The sequence below is a fragment of the Pristis pectinata genome, chromosome 12 (assembly GCF_009764475.1).
Source record: "Pristis pectinata isolate sPriPec2 chromosome 12, sPriPec2.1.pri, whole genome shotgun sequence".
Lineage (NCBI taxonomy): Eukaryota > Metazoa > Chordata > Chondrichthyes > Rhinopristiformes > Pristidae > Pristis > Pristis pectinata.
Window position 1 is genome coordinate 33,646,758 of NC_067416.1, and position 19,451 is coordinate 33,666,208.

General features: G+C 40.8%; 2 protein-coding genes across 3 annotated transcripts in view; one reads left to right on the forward strand and one right to left on the reverse strand.

The window, feature by feature from the left end:
* The first annotated feature begins 371 nt into the window (after positions 1 to 371).
* ankrd22 (ankyrin repeat domain 22) lies at positions 372 to 15,800 on the forward strand. Its single transcript, XM_052027602.1, has 6 exons — positions 372 to 597; positions 3,227 to 3,412; positions 10,429 to 10,536; positions 13,346 to 13,423; positions 14,079 to 14,177; positions 15,674 to 15,800. The coding sequence occupies exons 1-6, from the start codon at positions 475 to 477 to the stop codon at positions 15,749 to 15,751; spliced, it is 672 nt and encodes a 223-aa protein (XP_051883562.1). The 5' UTR covers positions 372 to 474; the 3' UTR covers positions 15,752 to 15,800.
* Positions 15,801 to 17,357: 1,557 nt separating this feature from the next.
* Positions 17,358 to 19,451, reverse strand: part of lipf (lipase, gastric) — a 37,079-nt gene continuing 34,985 nt past the window's right edge. For both annotated transcript variants that reach the window (XM_052027263.1, XM_052027264.1), the window contains exon 10: positions 17,358 to 19,392. In XM_052027263.1, coding sequence (XP_051883223.1) covers positions 19,159 to 19,392 — 234 coding nt within the window. In that variant the 3' untranslated portion in view covers positions 17,358 to 19,158. The remainder of the gene's footprint in view (positions 19,393 to 19,451) is intronic.

The window sequence follows — 19,451 nt, forward strand, 5'->3', positions numbered from 1 at the left end:
TTCAGGTCGGCTGAATGATACCAGCTTTTTCTATTTTTATTACTGCCGTTTTAGTTTTGATTCTCAATATATTTTAAGTACGCATGTTCTTAGCTAATTAATTGCTGCAAATTCGCACCAATGTTATTGACAGTATTTAAGTCTGGACAGAGAAAGAGTTGGAGGAATATTGAAGTTAATGATCCATGAGAATCGAGGAGAGTTCTGCATTCAAATGAAATAGTAGATTAACTGAGCGGGTTTCCTTGCCACCAAATTGAACAAAAATGTAGTTGTCAGCCTGCTCTCCTGTATGAGCCTGTTCACTCACATTCCAAAACTAAGACAGCTCCGCTCACCGGAAATTTAGGTATAACCTCGTCCAATGGACGAGCTGAAAGTTACGGACACTCCCTACTTTATAGTCACCTCCCCCGGTGGAACAGCTAGTTTTTAAACATCAAAGATTTGGTGAAGGTGGGATTGGGGTTTGTTATGTTGGGAAGAGGAAGTCCAAGGGTGGTAGCAGCAGCGGTGAGTGTCCCTGGAAAGAGGCAGCAGTCTCTGCCACCTGTTCACAGCCAGTTCGGGACACAGATGGGAATCCTTTACTCGGAGGTAGGTGCAGCCGTGAATTGGTTATTAACAGCCAGGAGGGTTGTGAGCGGAATTGCTGCGTGGTTTGAGCTATTGTTAAATTATCATTTTATACACTTCGACAGGCACTGGAAAACTAGTGGGGGTGGGGAGGGGTGCATTTATTGACTGTTCTACACTTCCAACTGAAGGGAAACATTTTAGCTACAAATTGACACCAATGTTATTGACGGTATTTATCTCTAGACGGAGAAAGAGTTGGAGGAATGTTGAAGTTAGAGAAGTTTTGCGTGTGTGGGTTGATCTAGAAACTTTGTTCACACGAGTAGATCTGTGTTTTTTTTTTGTTTAATCGCCCTCCTGATTATTCTGGATTTGGATTATGATAAAATGTCTCCTGCACTTTGGGTCCTTCCCAGGTTAACTCCGCAAACCGTCTGCAAGAAGGAATCAAGGTGTTGGTTCTTATGGTTAAGTGGGTTGTGCTGATAGGTTCGAAATGAGGTGAAAAACAAGGTGTGTCTGTCTGCCGGAACGGGGAAGCCAAGGTTGTGGATGTTGGAAATGTGCAATTAACCCACTCGGTTGGAAGTGACAATTTGAGGGAGTTCGAGCAGAGAATCGCTTCACATAGTCACAACTAACAGAAATCTTCCTATCTCCCAACCATCAAATTCCCCTCTGGTCTGCTGAGTCTATTTTTAATTTATTCACGAGGGACAAGGGTATTGCTGACGTTGCCGATATTAATTGCCTATGAGGATCCTGGTGAGTTGCCTTGAACCACTGCAGTCCTACTGTCGAAGATGTTCCCACGGTGCTGTTGGATAAGGAGTTCCACAAGTGAGGTTTGGTGATTGCAGGGAAAGTGATGTATTTCGACGGTCTAGATGTGTGAGTTGGTGTGGAACCTTCAGGTTCCTATTCACATGCTTATGTGCTTCCTGGCAGTGATCATGGATCTGTAGGAGTGGCCTTGCTGAGTAACTGTAGTCCATTTTGTAGATGGCATCATGCATCAAAGTTGGAATGAATGTTTGTTTATGGTGGTGGATAGTTTGCTCACCTAGGTGAGTGGAGAGTACTCCCTTGTTCTCCCAAGTTGTGTATTATAAACAATGGGTAGGGTTTGGCACCAGGTAGTCCAGATTGGACAAAAGTGATGCTTTTACTACCCCAACAAACTTGAATGTTGAAGGACTTGATAATGATGGTCCATTGATTGTCAAGGGTAAATAGCTAGATTCTCTCTAGGGCAGTCATTGTCTGGTACATGGTGTGACTGTTACTTCAAACCTGATTTAATGAGCAAGTGTGTTTGATTAAAGGCACTTGATGACTATTTACCCTGTTCCTCTCTTTGGGAGCATTCACTAATGGTCCAATCCTTTTCAGTAAATTGAGGTATTTGCTTGGGGAGATGAGTGTTGGAGATCATGCCTGTTTCTTTCAATGTGGTCCTGTGTCAGGGTACAGTGTTTATTGTGAATCACAAGCAGAAGGAGACCAATAAGCCTCTTGAGGCTGCTCTGTCTTCCAGTTTAAATCGTAACTAATCTGTGCCTCAACTTGTTGCATATTTCTTGAAACTATTTTGTCTTGGAGACTTCTGGGGATCCAGCATCCACAGATAATGATTTGTTTTGTTGTGTTTGGCAAAGAATGTTGGTCAGGACGGTACTGTGCGCCGTCACTGACTTTATCCAAAAGACAGAAATGAATGACAAGAAGTGGAAGTCAAAAGAACAAGGTGTTTGAGAACTCTCGTCTGTCTTGATATTGTGACCCAGTGACTTTAAAACAAAATTTTAAATTGCGAAAATCATTGAATGTTATGAATGGGATGTCTTTCTGAAGAAGAGATCCAACTCATTATATTTAATACCTATCACATGCAAGCTCTATACAGTTCAACTAATTGACAATCAATCCGCAAGTTTGGAAGGGCTCCAGATGCCCAGTCAGCTGTTTGGGACCGGTGGGAGGGAGTTCTGTTTTTTTTTCGCGAACGGGGGAAGACAAATCGAGGGACATGAGAGCAAAAGATCAACTGTGATTCCTAAGATGTGCTGCTGTTATTTCTTACATTCTTAAGTTTTTTTAAATAACTTTTTTATGATCCGTGGTAAAGTTAGAAAATAAAATCATCAAAATGCTTTGGATGCTGGAAATCTGCAGTTAATAACTTCCCTGGCCACATTTGTGTTTCAGACCCAAATATTAGAACTGAAACCTTTTTGCCTTTTCTCTTCCCTACAAGCACTATCTGACCTATTGTTTTCCAATACTTGGTTGTAAAATCAACCTCCGTAAGTTTAGGATTCGTACCAACTGCATCTTTCGTTTAATGCTGCTGGTTAATGACTTTTCAGTCTGAAGAAAGAAGCTTAGCGTGAAATGTTAACTGTTACTCCCGCCGCAGATGCTGCCTGACCTGAAATATTTCCAGCACTTACTCTTTTCAAAATTTTCAGATTTCTAATATCCTGCTGCTTTTGTCATGCTTTAGTTTTGTTTTGTATTTAAAGTTGTAACTTTAAGGTGAAATGACTTTCATTGCATGAAAGAGGAAAATGGGAAGGCTTTTTTGTAACGGGTCTGAACAAAACAACTTTGCAATGCTGATTTGTATTTCTGTTCTATTCCACAGCCCATCTGCCAAGCAGCATATCAGAATGATTTTCGAGAGCTGAAGGAACTACTGCTAACAAACAATGTAAACCAACAAGATGTGCTGTATGGAGACACCCCATTAATTGCTGCTTGCAGAACAGGCAGGGTTGAAATTGTACGATATCTACTGAGAAAAGCAGCTAATGTTAATCTCAAGAATAAGGTGATTTGTGTGTTTGGACTTGTAAAGCTTCTTGCACATTCCTGCTCCTGTATGTAATGTTTCTTCTTGGCCCAACAAGCTGCATTGTAAACGCCACCCTGTGTTCTCTCTCCACCCTGAGTTGCCTTGTTCCTCGAGGCTGCCTATTAGACAGAAAACATGGAAAGTTTGATACAACCCCCAGAGATTTAATGTGTCCAGTCTTATTCCCCGTGCCAACATGGGAGTTCAGTGAATATAAAGGATGCTATTTCTGCAAAAGTTTCTCTCTCATTGCATTGTAGCCAGGGATTTACATCAGAGGTTTGGAAGGAAACCCTCTAACCTTCATATTGTGCATATGTTACATTTTGTAATATTTTCTGGCAAACTGTCTTGCCTCCCTGCCAACTCTAGCTGTCACAAAATCCATCCCTCCAGTTACTGACTCATTAAAACTTGCACGATCCAGAATGTTGTTTGTACTGGTGCAGACCCTCTGGTTCTGGAGCAGCAGCAGACTGCAGCAATTCCTCAGAATCCACAAAAGCCTCGTGGGCTTCAGTCCCCCTCCATTTCACACCTGTTTGCAGGAACAAAGAGTGTTACTAGATGTGGTGGGAATTTATTTTAAGAATTCAGCAATTCCTGCTTTGCCTTCACCTCAGTTATGTTAGTTGGGACAGGTGCATTGGTAATAACCTTTCTCTCGAACTAGGAGTAGTTCTTTAGCTTCCATGTGGTGTCCCCAGTTCTGTACTTGGATGTGGGTTTGCCTTTTCCAGCTCTCACTTCTTCCATACCTAGTGCTCTTTAACCAGGATATCACTCAAGTTGCAGCAACCTTGGTTATGCCCTGCAGCATTCCTCTGTGGTTCTCTGGAGGATGGAGAAAACACTGGAAAAATTGTCCGTTATATGTGAACAAGCTCTTGTGTGTGTCGACAGCCAAGAGCTCCTTAGACTGCTCGTCAAACACTGTCTGTTGATCTGCATGAATCGCGTTCAACTTGGTGAACTGCGGTCCTCCAGACAACTGTCCTTGTCCTGGGAACAGTATCCCAGTCCAAGACTTGATTCTCCACTTTGGTTTTGTTTGAATAGGGCACCAACCTTGGCTTGAAGAATCATGGTGGGGTGTTGTGATCAACCTGAATTTTGGCTTGGGTGCCCAACTCCTCTTTGAGAACCATTTCCTCTCCATAGCACCTTCTGTTATGTTCCAACCTACTTTAATATGGTGAATGTTCCTCCGATCCAGGGGATCTTTTTTCAGCCAGCTTCTTCCCAACAGCTTGGTCCAGAGCCTGCAACAACCACTTGTGGGAAGGTTTAACTTTGGTATTTCACTATCACTTAGTAACTCCAACTACTCCAGTACCTTCCCCTTTACAGATTTTCTGATATAACTGCCATTTTTAAGTTTGGTGTTTTCTGGGCACCCAGCTCTGTATTCATTCTGTTAATCAGTGCAATGCTGTACTGTTGTCAAACTGAAATGTCACTATTGTGTAACTTATCTTCATGACAACAGTGGTTTTAATTTTAAATCTGATCCTTTAAAACTTGCACGCTGAACATTTCCCCTATGTAGGCCTTTGTTTATCTTTCAAAAATGATGTTTTACTCTCTTCAGAATGACAAGTTGCAGCTTGTTCTTATGCATGCTGTTTCACACAACAGACATGCAGGACTTTCAATCAAGACTGCTTTTATTTGCTGATTATATTTTTTTCCCCTGCTTGGGAACTTTCAATGCCTTTTTTTCCCCAAAAGGTCCTATTTGCCTCTGATAACAGCCACTTAAGTCTGCTTATCACTCATTCCCTACACTATTGTCTCCCTTAGCATTTGAGTGTGTTGCTTTAATTGCAGTCTTGTGATAACTTCCTGATTTTAGCCATGTAACTTGGTCAATTTTGCATCAAGTTTGCTTAGCCATTATGCAAATTTAAACCTTCTCCCTGAGCTCGTTTTTTGGTTAAAGGGATTCTTCATCAAATCCACCAGTTCTTGATGTTTCATCACCTGGGTTTCTCTGGGCTCAACAGGTTGCTCATTACACTGCATGTGGGGGGCTCCCACAATATTGGAGAGAAACTGCTGTTCATTTACTTCAACAACATTTGCAGCAAAGAAATTAACAGTGTCGCACAGTATTCCTCCCATAGCTGAATTGAGTCCAATGTTGCAGTTGAGTCTGGTGTTGGCCACCTTTTTTGTGCATGCTTTTTAGGAAACTATTTCTCTTCTGCCCTCCCTGATTTATAAACATTCATCTCAGTAGGTGGCCAATTTCCCACGTCACCAACCAGAAACATTTTGACCAAATGGAGCAGGCCGACTTTTATCCTTTTTCCAATTTTACCTGCAAGTCTGCTGAACCAGTGTGTCTACCAACGACAACCTGAGTTAATAGACAAAAGTAGTGTCTGCCAAATATTGGGTACTCATGGCAAGATAATCCCCGATGCACAATGACCCCCTTCCTCCACTAACTCAGTAGAATTTAATAATTATATATTACTGTGGTACCTAATGTGTTTACTAAATGTGGCTTAGAGCCATTTGGGCCTGGGGGACAATAGACAGGGTAGTTCTGTTTTGCTAACACTGAACATGCTCTTTGCTCCCCTTTTTGCCCTTGTGGCTGCCTTTCACATGCTGCTTCTCCAAATCCTTTCAGCCTGTTGTTAAACCCTTTTGAAACAGTGCCTCCAAACTTTGGCTCTTTTCTGAGGGGTGAATTAGAGATGTCTGATGCATGGGTGCGCAGTTGTGATGGGATTTGTGCCAGAGCCTCTAGTGGCAAAGGTCCAGAGATGTGGGCTGAGCTCACCCACCAGTAGAATGCAGAGTAAGCCAAGACTGAAATTGGTCTGATCTGAAACTTGTTTGTCACCAGTCCTGGAAATTTTAAGTCTGGTTCTCCCCACAGATTCCTAATCCGTCTGCTGAACTGCTTGCAGATCCCTTGCTGATTAATTTCTATAGACCTCTGCTATGATTTTAAGAACACTTTCCAGGGTATTTTTAAAGTTGCTGATGTCTGCAGGGAGGGATGTAGTAGATGCTGAGGCATTTGGCCTAATTTCAACACAAATTAGTTGCTCCCAGACATGGATGGGTTAGTGGATATTCCTCTTGGAGTACTTTGTTGAAATGAGCAAAGGGAATGCATGGTGGAGGAGTGGGGAACAGCCCCAGCAGGTGACTAGACCCCAACCAGGTGTTTGGGGCCAACACCCTAGAATAATATCCATGCTTCAGTAAATCTTTGAATGCCCATATTCTGCACTGATAACTGCAACCTTGGAAGCAGGACAAGGACCATTGCCAATGGTTATTAAGGTGACCATGAACCTTATTAGTTCAAGCTTCTTCCAAGTTGCAGCTGTAACTATATTCAATGTTATTTCCTATTCATTATTGCTGGAGGGCAGCCACTGATGTTCACTTGCAAGAGAGAATGAACTTGACTCTGAATGGGGAGGACCAGGTGACAGCTTGAGGAACCCAGCATGCAGTGACCTGACTGCATGTGCACCATTTTCAACTGCTTCATGTCAGTTCTGCTCTGCATCAAAACCAAACAGCTTTCCCCTCCATTGCACAGTTAATTTGTGATCACAGGCAGCATATGCTGCAGGACAGAGGAGTAGAAGTAGGCATCTGGCCTTCTGAGCCTGCTCTAGCATTCAAGTTTCTGACTGATCTTCTATCTCAGTCCCACTTTCCTGCACTATCCCTATATCCTTTGGGATGCTGGTTTGCAACATCTTGCAGGATCTTGTACACTGGTATCTAGAGCAAAAGTGGCGGAAGTCTGAGTTTCACCAGAATGCTCGAATGTTGAGTGGCTTTTGGTGCTGCAGTGGAAGCTGAGATGTTGGCCATCAGACCCTGGTTTTTAAAGGATTGGAAAGACCACTGCTTACTGAAGAGTAATGGCTTTTGATTTCCCACAAGGTCTTGTGCTGCCTTTTGGCCTCTTGTTTGATGTTTCACAGGATTTTGAGCAAGCCTACCAATTCACTATTGCCCATGATCATTGGCCTCTTCCTTTGACTACCTTAGTGCAGTCCTTCAGAACAGTGTAAAGTTGGGTGTGACCTTTGACAAATAGGGCCCTGCCTTGCCCTTCCCCGAGTGCCAGTTATCAGTAAAATGCCAATCCTGCCTCCGGCCAACCTGTAAATGATGTAAGGTGTCAGTTTCTGAGCTGGTGGCTGTGAATATCAAATCGGGTGAAAGTTTACCCTTGTCTTCGTTGCCTTACCATTCAACCCCAGCCTGTCCTGATGGGTAGAATTTGGCTGAAAGAAGAGAGGGGCACAAAATAAGGTTGCAGTGAGGGTGGTGCTGGTGGTCAGGTCAAGTTGAGTTTATTGTCATATGTACGAGTACATGTATGCACAGGTGCAATGAAAACTTAGAGCAGCATCACAGGCACATAGCATCATATAAGCAGCATTCACAAGGAAAACACAAATTAGACATAAATTATACGCAATTTTTACAAGAAAGAACAGATTGAACAAAAGTCCATTTTAGTGCAAAGTGGTCATAGTGTTGTTAAACTGTAGTGATTAGGGTTTTTGCTGGTTGGTTCAAGAACTGAATAGTTGAAGGGAAGTAGCTGTTCATGAACCTGGTGGTGTGGGACTTTAGGCTTCTGTACCTCCTGCCCAATGGTAGCTGCGAGAAGGTAGCATAGCCCGACTGGTGGGGATCTTTGATAGATGTTGCCGCCTTAAGGCAATCCCTCTGCAAATGGTGGGGAGGGATGTACCCATGATGTATTGGGCAGAATCCACTACTCTCTGTAGCTTTTTGCGTTCCTGCACATTCAAATTGCCGTACCAGACCATGATGCAACCAGTCCGGATACTTTCAACAGTACATCTATAGAAGTTTGTTAGTGTTCAGTGACAAGCTGTATCTCAAATCCTTGACCTCCTAAGAAAATAAAGACGCTGGCACACTTTCCTTATGATTGCATCTATGTGCTGGGCCCAAGACATGTCACCCAATATGTTAATGCCCAGGAATTTAATGGTGCTGACTCTCTCCACTTTTTTTTCTTTATCTTTCTTCCCCCCCATGTATTCTGGCACATGTTTACCCTCCTCCTCCTTCTCCTTCCTGAAGTCAACAATCAGCTCTTTAATTTCGCTGACATTGAGCAAGAAGTTGTTGTTGCAGTACCACTCAACCAGTTGTCCTATCTCACTGCTGTATGCTGACTCATCACCTGTGATTTGTCCAACAACAGTAGTGTCGGTGAATTTGAAGATGGCATTGGAGCTGTATCTAGCCACACAGTCATGTATGTAAAGAGTAGAGCAGAGGGCTAAACACGCAGCCTTGAGGTGCACCTATGTTGATGGTCAGCGTGAAGGAGATGTTGTTACTAATCATCACTGAGGTCTGCAGGTGAGAAAGCAGAGTATCCAGTTGCAGAGGGAGGTACAGAGGCCCAGGTCTTGAGGCTTGATGATGAGCTTGGATGGGATGATTGCGACAGGTCTCCATGCTCTTCTTGGACACTAATACAATAGATGCCCTTTTGAAACAGGTGGGAACTTCAGACCACAGAAGTGAGAGGTTGAATATGTTCGTAAAGACTCCAGCCAGTTGGTCTGCACAAATCTTTAGTACATAGCCAGGTACTCTGTCTGGACCAGATGCCTTTTGTGGATCTCTTGAAGAATGCCTGGACATCTGCAGCAGAAACTGAAATTATAGGGTCATCTGGAGATGTGGGGGCTCATGGGTGTGTCATACTTCTCCCTATCAAAGCATGCATAAAAACCATCAAGCTCATTCGGGAGTGGGTTGTTACAACTTGTGCTGCCTGATCTTGCCTTGCAGGAAGTTATATTGTGCAAGCCCTGCCACAGCTGTTGAACATCCATCTGTGATTCCAGTTTAGTCTGAAATTGCCTCTTTGATCTCACAATGGCCTTCTGGAGGTTGTAACTGGACTACTTATGACTTGGGGTCACCAGCCCTAAACACCATAGATCTAGCCCTCAGAAGATTATGAATCTCCTGGTTCATCCAGAGCTTCTGGGTGGGGAAGACTTTGTTTCTGTGGGTTCACTGACTCCAAGCAATCCTGAATTTGCTTCTGTGGTCCAGCTCTTTGTAGTCCTCTTCACTGGTGCAGTGTTCTTCAGTCTCTGTAGCAATTGAGAAGTATGCCATATGCAGCTTGAAGGGCAGAGAGATTGTGGGACATGAGGGAGAGGATTGGGTACATTGTACCTCCAATGGTGTCAACCTCTCAGTTGGTCAAGGGCTGGTGGCTTCAATGCAACAATCGATATGCTGGTAGGTGACTAATGACTGTGTACTGCACTGAGCAGCATGTGAAACCACTGGTGCAGTTGGTGGGAAATGGGATTTGACTACTCATTTGGTAACCTTGATCATGTGTGTAAGATTATTGAATATCCTGTAATACTTTATGTCCACAGTCCATGTATCTGCCATAGCTGTCTCTCTGCCCTGGGGGTTCAGCATGTGTTTGCAGTCAGCAGTAATGGGGCAAATGAGCAGGAGGTAAAAGTTGATATCCTGCTTGCGTCAGAAACAATGGATATAGGTTAGCTGTGTATCCTAATTCCTAGGATTAGTTTTCAGGGGCATTGGGATTTAGCCCTGTTTTGCCCCCTGCCTTCCCATTTCCTACCTCCTGATCTGAGCTTTTTCTCCACAGTAACTTCCCTGTTCCTTTGTACTTTTCCTGCACTTTGCAGAATGCTTTGCACTACTGTGGGAATACAAACTTAGTATTAATGTGTTGCAATCAGAGATACTCAGCATGGCTCTGACTTGTGTATCAATAGGGCTTGGATCAACCCTCTGTGACCTACTGCTCCACAATTGCCCACATTACATGAAATTTAATTCTAACTGTTGAAATCAGCCTGAAGTATTAATTAGTTAACAGAATATTAAACTATATGCAGAATGTATATTCTTGAACAAATGTTTTACTACTTCACTGATTTTTGCTTTCAATTTTAAAGAAAGAACGAACATGTTTACATTATGCTGTAAAGAGAAGGTTCACTTTTCTGGACTATCTGTTAATCATCATCTTGATGCCTGTCTTGCTCCTGGGCTACATTATAATGGTAGGTATAGGGTGTTTTTTTTTCCACTGTTATAATTAGTGTTTCCATTATTTTAAAATTAATATAGCCTCACTTAAAGTTGCAGCGTGGCTGACCTGTCCAACTTCCAATGTGTTCTTGCATTGTGGAGATGCATAGATCAGCACTGTTGCAGCAAGGCATCTTTTTATTGATTTTTTTTTTAAACCAGTTTTCCTTGAATAAGGTACACTATTTTGCATGGTCTTTGTTATCACACAGTAACACTCCAACAATCTGCTATTTTACTATTCAGAAATCCTGATGTTTTGTCATCTGGTTCACTTGGAATGTTTACTGTACCCCATCCACTCACCAGGGCCCATTGGAAAATTTATTATCATACTGTGCAACATCTTAACAAAGATTTAATTGTGTTAGGGTAGTAAAAGAAACAACATCCAATAGTCTGGAAAATCAGGCACCACAAGTCCTGAGTGTGCTAGATTATCAGAGTTCTCCTGTAATTAGAATTCCATTAACCTCGTGTCAGGTAGTATTAACATATAACGCAAACCTTTTCAGGATATTGATAATTGCATCAAGGTGATTTTTTGTAAGTTGGGTGGGGATGGAAGGTGTGAGGAAAGGACCATTCCATGTATCTCATAAGATGAGAGATGAAGGTAATTACCAGTTGTGATAATGGATCCAAATGTTGATTGGTACTGGGAGAGTTGAAAGAAATGTTGTGAATAATCTATATATAATGAACAGCAAGTGGAAGGGCAGTGGATCTAATGGCACCTTCATTCAGCACTTGATATGAAGTCTCATTATTGCAGATTCCCTTGAACAGAGAAACATCTCAACTACTGACAATAGTATAAAAATCTCTTAAAACTATATCAACCAAAAATACATTGGCTCTGAATGTGGTATCTGATCCACCCAGCTGTGTTCGTTCCACCTGTGGGAAAGAAATACTGCTGCCTGAGTTGATGGGATCACCGAGAACCACATCTGGAGACACCAGCAGTGGTAAATTCACAGTTTAGATTCAGTCAATTCTGTGCACTGGATGTACAGGTAATTTGTACAACCAGAAAAAAAGTGTCTGGTTTTCAAGTATTTATGCCCCTGATGTTGGAATGGGTCAATGCATGATCAGTCCCAAACCTTCAATAACCTCTGAGAAAATTCTGCATGGATCTTCCATTTCAGTGAATGGTTCTTGCAATAAGATTAAATTCTCAATATCTATCCTGAGTATATGATATGCTGAGAGAGACTGGTGATCGGATGCTTATGTAAAGTCTCAGCAGGAATGAGATTTTGGGGGTTATGGCTGCCATGAACAAACGATTAACTTTTTTTTTCACAACACATTATAACAAAACCCATTTAAAAACCTCTAATACAGAGTCTCCTGCCTTCTATGCAGACGTGCTCCTATTTATCTCCACTCCCTCTTGCATCACTAGGGGCAGGGTACAGTCCCAGGTTTGTTATGGCATTTTGTGGACAGAATCACAATGAGCTGCAAGGAACAATGTTTTGTTCCTTTTTTAAAAAAATTAAAGCCCTGCCGTTAAATTGGAAGCCTTGGCTGGACTTCCCTTTCTAACTGGACAGAATCCACTGCTTGTCACTCCTCTCCATTCCTTTAGTCATTGCACAAATACCCAAGAAGCAGGAAAGAGGGTACCATAATCTTTGTAAAATTTACCTAATGGGAGGATAAAATAGTGGTCTTGTGGTTCTGAAATAGCACAGATTATAAGAACGCAGATCAAATAAAATGTGGTGCCCATTGAAAATCACCTGGAATATGTGAAGGTTTTAAAATAATTTGAGGATGTCTCCTACCTTGGGGTGGGGGGGGGGGTGGAATATGATTTGTATTAAGAATGAACATTTGCTTGTGCAAGAACAATATTCACAGTTGGTCTTCAAAGGAAGAAATCTTTGCATTTTCAAAAGCAAGCCTTTTATTGCAGCAGAAGTTTTTCAGTTTGATGTATGATGTGAAGGAACAGCAAATCCCAGGAGCTGGGATTGGTAGAATATTGATGCATAAATTACTTACAGCAGTATCTTCAGGCAAGGCTGACAATTAATGTAAATATTAGAGAATGAACCTATTCTATACAATTGTGTGTATTTATTCAGCAGTTTTAAACAAGTGCTACCAAACATTCAGCACTTGAGTCACAAGGATCTGTTGGGGCTCATGGCTAAGAGCTTTGTAGAGGAGGTTCTTATTGAAGCTACTTGAGGGGGAATTGGAGGTGGAGTTTAGGGGTATAATTCTACAGATTAGGGTCTTGGAACATGAAACCAATGGTGGGGGGGGGGGGGGCTGGTGGTGGAGGAGAAAGAGGTGGAAACATGGCTATCATCAAGTGGCCAGAATGGAGGAGCATGGAGAGATCCAGGGGTCACAAGTTGGGAACAAACCAATCAGCTGCAAACCTCATTCACAATGCTGCATACGTATGTTATACTATAATGAATTTAATTTTGGCAATGTATAATAAATTCAAACTGTTTTACTGTGTGGTGCTTTTTAATTGGGCTAGCTTATGTAATCTGCTGTATTTCTGCAGATTGAAGCAGGTACTTAATTATTGAATATAACCACATATGCTCTGCAAGAGCAACATGTGGGTTCACTATCATTGAAACAGGATCTCAAAATTTTCAACATTATAGCTTTGTAATCATGACTAAGGCAGAAAGCTGATTCATCCTGAGACGTAAAGGTGATAGGTAAATATTTATGACTTGCATTGCAGATGGAGTAAGTTTAAATTGTACAGATCACTGTTTGCTTAACTTTCTTGCACAGGAATCAAAGAAGAGTCGTAATGAAATGTTGATCAAGATGTTGCTGAATGCTAAAGTGGATGTAAATGCAACAGACTATGTAAGGACCAATAAATCTGACTTTATAATGTTTTGTTCACTTAAATGAAATTGAATTGATTAAGTCTTAAAACTGCAGGTGGACCTTGTAGAACTTGCACAGCATAGACCATTTTAACCCAGTTCCTCATGCTGGCTCTTGAAAGATTGTCTAGCTCTTTCACCTTTCACTATTCTTTCACTGTTTTTTCCCCTTTAATTAAACTTTTAAATGAGGTTTGTAAGCAATGTATACCTTTTGTGCTGATAAAGAACCATCTTGCAGAAGTGGAAAGAGTTGTGATATGAATTGATCTGAAGCTCATCAACCATCACATTAGGAACATGTTAATTCTGAGTTGTTAATGACTTTCATAGAAACTTTGCCTGCATCCAGTCTGCAGGATGGGCAGCTGCTCCCTCTTCATACCATGTCAGCTCCACCACTGAGATCACCACCTTTCCCCTTCAGTTCATCTGGTGCTAAACCTCTTAACTGTGCTTATTTCACCTCCTGGCTCCTGTCCAGCTTCTGGTTCTTCCTGTGTGTTCCCAAACACTCGTGTATTTGATTTTCTAAAAAGGTAAATTCCAAAATCACCTTTCCTGCACCAAACTCTACAAGTATTGTATGTATGTATGTATATAATTTAAGCTTTGTTTAAATCTCATTACAGAAAGGTAACTCAGCTCTTCATTATGCTTGCCAAATGAAAAATAACAGGATTGTTTCCATTCTCATTAAAGCAAATGCAGATGCATCCATTGCCAATAAGGTAAATATTTGATACTGCTAATGTGTTGCATGCACTACCATTGCATTCTAATATTGACAAAGATTTAATTATTCATATTTAGTTGGAGGACACAGGCCAGAGTTGGGAATCTGTTATTTCTCTCCTCTGTACACCATTCTGTCCTCCTCCAATATTAAGTGGGTCTTCATTCTATGTGGGAGTAAAAAAAAATTGAAGCTTGCATTCAGATCTGTTCTTTGAGTAAAGTGCTACCAGTTAGACCAACTATATCAATCCAGGAGGGGAGGCCAAAATCTCGCTCCCTCCCTCCCTTACCTGCTTTCCCCCCCCCCTCCCTTACCTGCTCCCCTCCCCATCCCCCTCCCCCCCCCCAATTTTAATTTTCATGAATTGATAAACCTATAAATCTACATCTTCACTGGTGTGCCATTTTACAATCGTTAAAACCAGAGCACAGAAAATAGGCTGTTTTGGCCCACCTCATCCATGCTGACTGTGATGCCTATCTATGCTAATCCCATTTGCCTGCATTAGGAAAGACAAGCCTATCTAAGTACTTGTCCATAGAATGGACTCCTGAGCATACAATATGGAGTGAGGTATGCAAATTCCATTGGCAGTGTTACTGGTATTCATGGCGTGCATGTGAAATGTATGGTAGACTTGCATATGCCAATACCCTGATACTGACTTCAAAGTACTGTCAAAAGTGCTGTGCGCTGAATGTAGTTGCACCTTTTGGGATAACCATGGCTACCAGTAGCCTCCCAGGACTCTTGAGGCAACTGCCTATAAGGTAAACTGTGTGGGGCTTTGGAACTTCTGAATATGAAATTGGGATGAGGCAGATGTTCTCTTCCCAGCTAGTTGGCTGTTAACTGGCAATTGTGTGGAAGGTCACTTGTCAGCCAGTACTTGAATGTTGTCCTTGTATATGTTTTCTAATGAGTTGCTACTAGAATTGAACACGTACAAAAAGTTTACTGAAGCAGTTGAAGATGCTTCATCTCCACCCTCGGGCATTCCTAAATTGTCCTGGGCTAAGACTAACCTCCCAATAAACATGCCTATCTGAGGTTTTACCAGGGCTCCTAAATGTTGCATTGATGTCATATAATTCATCCCACCTTACCCTTGTGTTTACACCAGAGATGTAAAGAGGTCTGCAACCTGGTGGTCCCTCCTGGGAAAACAATTCCCTTGTAGTTTTGAATGTTAAGACAGTCAAAATGGTAACGTGCCACTTGCCTTTCCAAACATTTGCTCTGGAATATTGTTGTCCAGAAGATAGATGGGTCATTTCAACTTTAGTTTCAATCCCAAGTCCTCAGCATGCCAAGTGTCATTCAAACAAGTTTTCATTGAGTGTATTAACTCATGCACTTTAAAATGATTTTAGTGTTCTTTTTGTAATAAGCTTAGAAATGGCTGTAGCTTTTCTAGTTTATTTTGTAAACCATTAGAAATAACTGGATTGCCTTTTCACATTTTATGTTGCATTAACCTTTCTCTAGAATGGTGAAACTCCTCTGGATATTGCCACAAAATTGAAGTTTCCAAAAATTTTGGCTGTGCTGCGGAAGGAATCCTAGGGTTTTCTGGAATCGATATGTAGCAAATAAATAATTTTTGTACTTGAAATGAGTGGAGAGTCTGACTTTAAAAACACATGCACACTCCTGTTTGATGCAGTATTGGCTGTGACTTCGTGGTAACTTGTAGCCAAGTGGTCATATATTCTTTTCCCACTCCCAGATATGTGAGCATAAACTTGGTAGGCATTTTAGAGCAGTACGAGGGAGTGGTGCTGATTTAGATGAGATACTAAACCCATCTTCTCAGGTGGACAAAGATCCTGGGGAACTACTTTTAAAAAAAAAAGTGAGGAATTCTATCAATTAGAAATTATCCTTCAACCAACTGGATTTCAGTGAATCAATTGTTCATTGATTTCATTGCTGTTTAATGGAGCTTATTGTGCATAAACAAGCTGTCATGTTTCCTACAATGATTTGACTGTAAAAGTATTTCATTAGTTGTAATACAGTTCATTACAAGTCCTGGGGATAGGAAAGGTGCTATACAGCTGAAAGATATTTCAGGATGACTCCCGGTTTATTCAAGTGGAAATTATGACTGATAGTTACTGTCCAGACTTATCTACCTGGAATATGTGATGAGGCCACCCAAATTTGACAGATCCATCAGTACTACCCCAGCTGCTAGTAAATGCTTTTGTGGGGTATATTGAAGTGAAAATGTAGTTAACTTATCTGCTTTGGTTGCATTACAATCAATTGTTATGGCAAGACTACGCAAAGATGTGTAGTCTTGCTACAAAGACTACACTACAAAGATACGTAGTCTGTCATTTATTGTTCTTTACTTGTGAACAGCAATTGTCCTGCTTTGGAATAATTTCTAGCTAACAAATTGTGTATGTATGTGTGTGTGTGTGTGTATATATATATATATATATGTGTGTATATATATATATATATATACACACATATAGTCTATTACCCTTTCAACTAACCCAAATGTTGTAAAGTTTCCTATATTAAACTGGTTCTGAAGAGTTTTGTGAATACTACCTGTAAGAAAGGTATAGTGATGATAGGTGCAGATGCTACTACCTTCCCAGTGAACAATCAAGCATCACAAATGGTACCTGTTGAGCATGTGCTGAAGCATGAACTGAACTTCTTCCTCTCTCCCTTTCTTCTTTCCCACCACCACCACCACCAACCCCCCCCCCCCCCCTCCCTCCATTTTGATAAAAAATTTGGGTCCCAATACTGGATCTAGTGGTCATCATTGCTGACCTTTCACCTTGGCACCACTTTCCTAACCCCATATCCCTCTATTCACCTACCAATCATGATCATGAGTATACTGAACTACTACTGCCCTCAAAGGTGAAGAAATTTCTTAATCCTGAATGTTAGACCCCTAATTTCAGACAAAATCCACACTGCATCTATGGTCAAGCCTTGTAAAAAATAATGAAAGAAAAAAAGAATCAATGTTTATTCCTACGCTTGGGGTCATAAACTCATCCTCAATCTGCATTATATTAACTTCTCTACAGTGTGTTCTAATTTTGTTTAATTCCAAATGTACCACAACTGGTTTACCATTAAATTTATGTACAACTTAAGATTTAATTTTATAACTGGAAAGTGAAAGTACAGTAGCTCAAACTTTGCTTCTCTTTATTGAAATGGTTCCTTTGTAATAGCATGACATGTGACAAGGAACTATACAGTTACATGAAGAACAATATACAGGTATGCTTGATGGCTTTCACATAAGGAGCAGTAACATCAGAACTGATGTGTACTTTTTGCTTTTGGAGTTCGTGTTTTGTCTGATCATCCACCAGCTTTTAACTACTTAAATATTTAAACACCACAACAATCATAGTCAAGGTATTGTTACTATCCACCATTTACTACTGTTCTGAAATTCAGCTGAGTGCTGACAGATGCTCTAACCCTGCATGTTCCAATGTAATTAACTCAAATACCCACTGATTACAATGTGCCAGAGATTGTAGCGTTAACAACAAATCCACAGGCATTAAGAAAGAAAATCAAAGTTGTCACTTTGTGGCTGATTTTACAAATTTGTCTGAGTTGCAAGCAAGTGTTTTAAAGGAGAAAGTAAAACATCCACTATGTACTAGTCAGGTCAGTACATACACAAACAGTTTACATGGCTTTATAAAAGCATCATCAGTTAACCCCCTGGAATGTTGAATTGTGTCTGTCTGCAAGATGCTCTCACTATTTCATTTTCCTGCAGCTTGCTCAAACGTGGCACAAACTCAACATTGCCTAGTGATGTACACTGCTGAATATTTGGCTCACATAAAAGATACTATTAATTCAAATGTTATTGGAAGTACATTAAAATTGCTTTGTACAATTAATAATTTCCATAAATTTCACACACACAGTATAGGTCTTTCAGGTTTAGTACCTGAACCAAATCTGGTCACAATGTTAGCACAGTCCACACCAAGGTCATTCAATGCCATTTTTGTGGAAATTCAAATATTTCAATTAAATAATGTTAAGTAACTAAGTTTCTAATTAAACCATTTACTGACTTTGAATGAAGTGGTGTAGATTGTCCCATGCAATGAGTTAAGATCTATTTTATAAAGTCAGCATTCAGAAATCAAACAAATGTCATTGAAACCTTCAACCAAATTTGAATTAGTGGCACAAGTATCAAAATACAGAACTCAGTGGATAAGGTTCCATATCATCACTACAATATCTGAAAAGCAATCAGGTACAATAATTACATCTGAAATTAAGGCCTCTGGGGAATTCAGTGTCTTGACTTGCATACATAATCATTACTCCATTGTCTGAAACTCCTAATGCTCCATGGCAGAAGCACCAGTACAACGTACAAGGCCTGCTTTGGTTCAAAAAGGTACTCACTTTGGGCAAGAAAAAAAATCTACTAGTAGAAAACTAATTTTTTTTTCCAAAAAAAGAGCTGTATTTAATCTAATTAGTCTTTATCCAGACACTGAATAGAATAACTTGGCTGCATTGATGTGTTGCAATTACAGGCATGATCAGTGAAAAATATTTTTTTTAAAAATCCCCCGTCTTGTCAGTGGTTGAAGCTAATGATTAAGATATTTTTTTTAAACTGGGATCATTCCCAAGTAACATCACCTGCCAGTGATAAATCACGTCACAGCCCAACATTTTCCCATAACCATCAGAAGGTTACCAAGGTATGGGATTAGACACACAAACACAGACACATTCACATCGTGCTTAAACACAGCTCAGGCACAATCTGGACATCAAATTACCAAAGCTTTAATTAAAAATCTGGTAATATAGTCTCTTTTTAAAAATTATCTGAGGCCATCAATGGTCCCAGTAATGTAGCTGGAAAGGGAAAATATACAAAACACAAAATGGAGTGCCTCCAATTTTAAAATGGTTTACAGCACACTGCTTTGGACTCAGCGATACTTTTTCATAAGATCAACAATTTCATTGTACATGCGCTCTGGAGCATCCAGGCCCCAGATGAAATCTAGATGTTCCCAGTCTGGGATTTGCTTATGGTAAATTAGCTTGGGTACTTGATGCAGTAACATAATCACATCATTGGGATCAGCCAGCCAATCGTGACCTCCTGTCCATAGAGCAGTGGGAACATCCATCCGTTTTATATTGTATAGAGGTGGTATTGTCTGGTCAAGAGAAGTGAAAGGAGATTAGAACGCTGTCAATCTGTTAAAACACAAACTTA